The following is a 6,943-nucleotide window of genomic DNA, read 5'->3' on the forward strand; positions in this document are numbered from 1 at the left end:
GGGGAGGTGGAAGAGCCCACGCGTGCTTCGCGCAGCCCGCGGAGCGGCGGGGCTGGGAGCGGGCGGCGGGGCGGCGCGGGGGGCGGTCGGTCGGTCGGTCGGTCTGTTTGCCCGCGGGGGGCCGCCACCCCCCCACGCGTGCCCGCTCCCCGCTTGTTTCCCCCCGCGGCCGCTCCACGCGGCGGGGCGGAGCGGGGCCGTGACGCGGCGGCGGCGGGGCTATAAAGCACCTGCCAGGCGCCCGCCGGCTCCACAGGCATCGCGGCGGCTCCGGCTAAAGCAGCGCACGGAGGAGCAGCGGGAGAGCTTGAGGGGTGGGGGGCGGGAAGGAGAAAAAAAAACCCAAACCCCGAAGCCTCCAGCTCTCTCCGGCCATCCCAGCCCCACGCCTGCGAGACCTGCGGCCATGCCTAGCCCCCCCGCCGGCGCCGTGCTGCTGGCGCTCGCCCTCTGCGCCCTCCTGGAAGATGGTGAGCTTCGGGCTGGAGGGGGGGGGGTGGGTGTCTCTGTGCCCCCCGGGGGTGCCTGCCCCGGCGGGGGGACGCGTCTGCACCTCCTCGGCTGGGGGAGTGGGGCTGAGGGGGGGTGACCTGGGGTCTGCCCGAAGGCTGGCTGCGGGGGCATTGCATGGTGCCCTTGCTCTCGGGGGTAGCCCCTGCGGCTGCCAGGGTTGTGCAAGTCCTTCAGGATCCCGCAGCCTCATCGGTAAGGCTGCACCTCCTGCAAAACTGCCTGCATATTGAAACCACCGTCATCCTTACCGGGGGTGTAATTGCAGAGGTGACATACTGACGGGCATTCCAGCGCTCTACACTGAGCCTCCAACTCATCCCTTCCTCCTTCTGCTGCAGGTACGGGCCATCCTCCGCTGGAGTCCCACCTGGCCGCGCACCAGAGGACCAAGCGATGTTCCTGCAACAGCTGGCTGGATAAGGAATGCATTTACTTCTGTCACCTGGATATCATCTGGGTCAACACACCTGGGTGAGCATGAACGAAGCTTTCTGCGGGGGGTGGCTCTGTTGCTGAGTAAGTGACTGGACTTTCTGATCGAGGATGGGGTTAGGTTAGAGGAAGGTGAGAAGGGGTCCCAGTGCTGTGAGGCTCTTGTAGCACCTGCTCTGGAGAGCATTGCAAGTCCAGTCCTTTCCAACATCTAGAAGGGGCCAAGCTGTGCTTCTGCTCAGGAGTTTCAGTATTACCCACAGGGGAAGGGGGTGAAAGCACAGGGCGCTTCTTCCTCACGGGTTCATCTTTTTCTGAGATTTGTACCTGTGCGAGCCGAAAGCAACACCAAGATGTTATAGCTGCAAGTCAGAAAGTTACTCTACCCGCTTGCGAACTGCAACCCTGACTGCTGACTGCCAGTATTGTTAATGAGACAGTGGTGGGCTGGCACTCAAGTCCTGTGGCTGCCAAGTCCTGCCCTCAAGAATGCTAAAGCTGCTTTCCGAGCAGATTCAGACCAATAGCCATCACACTGTAGCAAAACACATGTACTCAGGTGTGGTTATAATCATGCTCGCTAACGTGCAATTACAACTCACTGCTTGCTCGGAGAATAGTTGCAGTCACTGCCAATCCTAAACCCTCTGGGAGAGTAGATTGTGATCAAAGATGGAGCGGGAATGTGCTAACAGCTCTGAAAGCATGCTGTGATCAGAAGAACCTGTTATGGCCCCAAGACATCTTCATTTGTACTACGTCCTGTGTGTTAAAACCCATGGGGGGAGGGAAAGCCCTGATATCTTTGTGCTTGAAAAACTGGTCACTTGCTGCTGGTGGGGCTAGTGGACTGGGGCAGCCACGCTCCTCCTGTGCTTTGCCACCCAGGTGAACCGCCAGCTTGCCTAGTCCATGCGGCGACCCTTGCACGGGCGCCTGGGCTGCTGCAAGGAGAGAAAATTCCACTGGCAACCCAGCGCATACTGGCAATCTCCCTGGGAGGGGTAGGGTGGGGAAAACAGTAGGTGGGAGAGCAGCTGGAGTTTAAAGGCTTAGACATATCAGTGACCTTTTCACCTTATGCCTATAGATGAGTCTTTTATTATCCTGGCACTGGCTTGGCTGCCTCCCAGGACACTGTTATAAACCTGTTGGCTAATAAAAAGTTAGTTGCATAGCTGATTTCTTTTGTTTTTAACAGACACACCGCTCCCTATGGCTTGGGAAGCCCGCCAAGGCGGCGCAAGAGATCGCTCAGCAGGTGCGAATGCTCGCACTCGAGGGACAACATCTGTGCCACCTTCTGCCAAGCAGAGCCTGGGTAAGTCGAGGGGGTCCTGGGGATGTCCCTGGGGGTTGCTCGGCGAGGGTGCAAGCAGACAGACAAAGCTTAGGAGCTGCAGTAACTCTACAGCCTCCCTGGGGATGTCTGCGCAGCTCTTTGCAAACAGCTGGAACTTGTCTAGTGGCTTTCATAACCCTCCCAAGAGGCCCTGGCAAAGTGTCACTAGGGTGTTTTTGTTGTACAATAGTCTCTTTACTAGCTGATATGAAGCAACGTTACCTCCATCCCTCCTGCTGCCAGGAGGCTGAGGAAGTGCTGGGTGCGCTGGTGGGAAGGGAGGAACTGGCAGCATGCTGGGAGAGGAACAAGCAGAGGGTGTGAAGCTTTGGGACACTAGTGTGTTCTGCATGGCTCAGGTGGGAGAGGCTGCAGGAGACTAGGACCAGTGTGAGCTGGGACCCAGAAGTCAAATATCTTCTGTAGCCATCTTTTTTTATAGTCCACGTGGGCTCTCAGTTGTCTCACTTCAGCCAGCAGCATAGAGGAGTGCTTACACTGTGGAGAGGTGGGGAGCAAAGTCGTTGTAGAGATCTGTCATTAATTTCATAGCAAGGCAATAGTTAAAATCCCCAATCATTAAATATGACTGTGAATAGAGCGAGGTCTGACAGAAGAGGATAGCAGTAAAAGTGAGCTATGAATAGCTCTCAAATAGCTGCAATTAACCCTTCAAAAACATGCATTCAACTGTCTTAGTCTGTCACTGGTGATGTTACAGCAACACTCCCCCTGGTACTTACCACAGCATGGTTGGACTTGAGTGGTTCATGCATCTCCTCTTGCTCATTAGGTATCTCCAGAGTCTGAAGCTCCCAGTGAGCTCTGGAGCATCAATGAAATCTCCGCAGAGCGGTGGCATGAGGCCTTCCCATCATGGCCTGCTGAGAGCTCTCAGGTGAGCATGCCACTTAAACCCACTCTGAACATCCCTCATAAGCACTTTAAAATCTGCGGTTGTGACCCCAGACTGCAGTTACCACTTGGATTTGACCTGACTTCTCTCTCTTGTCTCCTTTTAAATGAGTATACTTGACTATTTCTGCTTTCTGTAGAATTGAAGGCTAACAGCTGAGGGAACCAGGGTTGCTTGTGTCCTTCCAAAACTGGAGGAATATTACATAAAATGTAATTCTTGATTGGACTGGGAAATTCCTCTGATATGGGACAGGCAAATGGGCGATGTACAAGAAGCGGGGGGAGGGACGGCATCATGTAGGAAAATGATTGGTTGGGCAGCAACTTTGGACCAAAGGAGATAGCTTTACTCACATCACATCAGTGAGTTGCGGAACTCCCTGCTGGAAAAAAAACGTGGACTCCAGAAGTGTAAATGAGTTAAAGGGAGCTGGCAAATTGAAGGAGGGTTGGTCTATTGGTGGCAGTTAAATCAGATGCAATGGGAACACTTTCTGCAAGGCAGATCTGGGAAAGCATCATTTGGGTCATGCCCTGCTGCAGGACTCCTTGAATCCTCTGCCACCAGCCACTGGTGGAAAGAGGATATTGGGCTAGATGGATCTCCGCTGTGGCTTAATACAGCTGCAGCTAGAAATTCCCCTTCTTCCTTCCCCCATCTTCTGCCTCACAATAAATCTTGGCGAGGGGTAGACAAATATCATAATATGGGCTGTTGCTGAGCAGTAGGAAAATGGACTGGAGAATGAATATTGTGTCTCTTCTGTTTACAGGGATCTTGCCGTCTCCAGTCTGCGGTTCAGCAAACATCAGCACCATTCTCGGAGGAATGCACAGCCAACAGTTTTGCCTTGGAAGAAAAACATCTGGAAGAAGAAGAGATAAGAAGCAGGTGCATACCAAGTTCACCAGAAGAATTTGGAGTCCTGTGGGTGCCACTAACTCCGCTGTGGGTACTTAGAGCTGAAGGAAAGGCCATGAGTGGAAGGGGGAAGAAGTGGAAGTCTCCATGCTCCTGTTGCGTGAACCAGTACTGCATGCACTCCAGAGACTGTTGTAAAGGGAAAACTGTCTCTCTATACAGTCATTGATGTGTCGTGGAGCTGAATTGTGCCTTTTTGGATCAGGCAAGGGTCTTGCTGGAGGAGTACTAGCTTAACTCTGCACTGGAGTCCTAGGCAGAGGGTCAGCCCGCGCTGGGCAGTTGAATCTCTTGCAAACCAGACAGCTCTGTGCAGTGCTGGACCTGGCAGCACTGAGCCCGTGTCACTGCCTGGTCTGCTCTGCCCTTGGGCCATGTTTGAGCATGGTTCTGGCTTGGCCCCATTCAGAGGTGGTTTGGCTGGTCACTGTAAATGGGGATAAACTGCCTCTAGCGTGAGCCCACCTTTGCACTTTTTTCTCTTACTTGGCAGACAGTGCGATGTGCGTATGAATGAGACTCCCATGGTAAAACAGCTCCCAGTTTTTATTAAAAAATATATATATCACCTAGAAGCCGGAAAGCCAACGGAGTAGTCAGTGGCATTCTTTGGCTGAGAAGTTCACTGAAGAGCCATCCTTAAGTGGCTCTTGTTTAGGTGGAGGATAGCTTGCTTACACTGGAGCTTGCATCAAATCTGAGCATGACCCCTGCTATCAGGCACAGCAGTGGCAGGGGTGGGGAGGCTGAAGTGGAGCTGTGTTTCAGCAGGAGCCCCGTGCATGCAGCTCCATGTAGCCTGGGGGAGGGAGCCCCGCTGGGTCCGAGGCAGAGCCGAGCTGCTAGTCTAGATGAGTTCAGTGCTGTGAATCTGTCTCATCTCCTTGGACATACCCTTAGTGGGGTAGAGTACTTCCAGCTCTTAACCTAATATCCCAGCTTTCTTTCAGCTCTGCCTGAAAGGAGAGGCTAGGGGCAGAGAAGATGGGTGGTGGGAAAATAGCACACAAAGGCTTGCTTGCTGCTTCGCTTAGATCAGGTCTCTGAGTCAGGCTCTATATAATAAATGACCAGTATATGGATAGCATGTCACTATGAGAAGTGTAACCTGAATAGAGAATGCATTAGGCAGGGGGCAGGCAGGTGGGATTGATGTGGAGGAAAGGATTGGTAAGAAGAGAGCACAGCACTGTCTGCATAGCTTTAGAAGAAAGGCTGGGATTTAAACCCATGCCAGAATCATGGTGGCTTCCACGGCCATGGAGCAGCATGGTGCTGTTGGCCCAGAGGAAGGAAGGAATAATTTGGAAAAAACACTGAGCCCAGGACCTAGAAACCAATCTTGCAGGCAAACACAATCTGAAGGCTCTGGAGCTGTATCACAAATGCACTTTTGTTTGCCTGGGCAGATGAACTTCTATTATAAATCGTGGCTGCAGCTGTCATCTGATTAGTGCAGACAAACAATTGCTCTCCTGGAACCACTGTTGGATCCCCCTTGCTGCCCAATCCAGTATTACATGAGGCATTTAAAAAGGCTGCTTGAAGTTGGTGGTGGACCAAAATCTGTGGCTGTTGCAAATGTAGTCCCATTGGACATACAAAATACTCCCTTGATTTTGCTTTAAGCCCTAGAGGGGGGAAAAATGAGACCAATTGATTGTATTGTAAATGAAACAGCAGACTAATCATTTGGTCCCCAAAGCTGCAGAGAATCTTTTTTATATTTGACCTTCTGAAGGTTTGAGTCATTCTAAAAAAAAAATCCTGAAAGGATTTGTTCCAGAGGAAACTTTGCACATGGTTTAATGTGAGCCTAGTAATTTAAAATAAAACTACTGCTGTAAAGTACTATGTATATCTCCTTGTGTGTATAATGTCTCCTCTTTAAGTGACTTATTGCACACATACCGTATGTAGCATCCTGAAATCTGTATATTTATTTAAATCTATTGATTTTTTTAGACAGTAATTTGCAAAATTTAATTTTTAATAAATAATAATAAAAGTCAATACATTTTTCTTCCTTATTTGATGGCTGGGGGGTGGTGGATGAAATGAAAGAAATCCAGATGGCCAAAAGCACTGTGAAAGTGAGTGGGACAGCAGAGCTGGGTGAGAATTGGGAGGCTGTGTAGTCTTGTGAATGGTTCAAATTTCAGTTCAAAGTGAATCCATCTAGCTGGCTTAAACATTCCTTAACTTAAAATAAATACCTCGTTCCTTTCTAGATGTCTGTGGGAACATAGATGTGAAATTATCACCAACTTATTGTGCTTAGGGCTGTGGATGCTGAGACCAGCTTGAATCCTTGTGCCAAGGGATCCTGTTAATGTTTTCCCATGGTTGAGTCCTTTTCCTCAAATCGTCTTAGCGGGTCTGTGACAGTGGGTGTCGGCATCGCAGGGACAGAGCAACCACACACCCTCTCCCACACCCACCAACTTTTAGATCTGAGTTTTGCTGATTGTTTTAATTTTTTTTTTTTTTAAAGTACAGTTAAAAAACCATCATCCATTTGATGGTCTTTGCCTGAAGACCACACCATTGATTATTCTGGTGTAGTTAACTCGGTGAATCTCATGGCATAACTATGAGAAGGGAATAAAAAAGAAACATTAATGTAATAGCTAGCGCTGTGCTTACTGCATAACCAGAAACCATAGCACTTCTTCGTGGGTTTCAATGGCTTCCTGGGAACAGTAATTCAGAGACCTACAGCCCCATCCTTTCCTACTGCCCAGCTTTCTTGGCTGAGCTGCATCTCCCATGGCCAAGCCTCCACCCTGTGACTTGGTGTTAGAGTGTGTGAAAAT

The 6,943-nt window shown here is 50.6% G+C and overlaps 1 protein-coding gene across 1 annotated transcript; it reads left to right on the forward strand.

Annotated features, from left to right (window-relative positions):
- Nucleotides 1-271: 271 nt before the first annotated feature.
- Nucleotides 272-6,099, forward strand: EDN2 (endothelin 2). The gene is made up of 5 exons (XM_030039985.1): nucleotides 272-470; nucleotides 852-984; nucleotides 2,147-2,266; nucleotides 3,081-3,185; nucleotides 3,979-6,099. Exons 1-5 carry the CDS (start codon nucleotides 407-409, stop codon nucleotides 4,088-4,090), a joined length of 534 nt encoding a protein of 177 aa, XP_029895845.1. The 5' UTR covers nucleotides 272-406; the 3' UTR covers nucleotides 4,091-6,099.
- Nucleotides 6,100-6,943: the final 844 nt, after the last annotated feature.

The sequence above is a fragment of the Aquila chrysaetos genome, chromosome 16 (genome assembly GCF_900496995.4).
Source record: "Aquila chrysaetos chrysaetos chromosome 16, bAquChr1.4, whole genome shotgun sequence".
NCBI lineage: Eukaryota > Metazoa > Chordata > Aves > Accipitriformes > Accipitridae > Aquila > Aquila chrysaetos.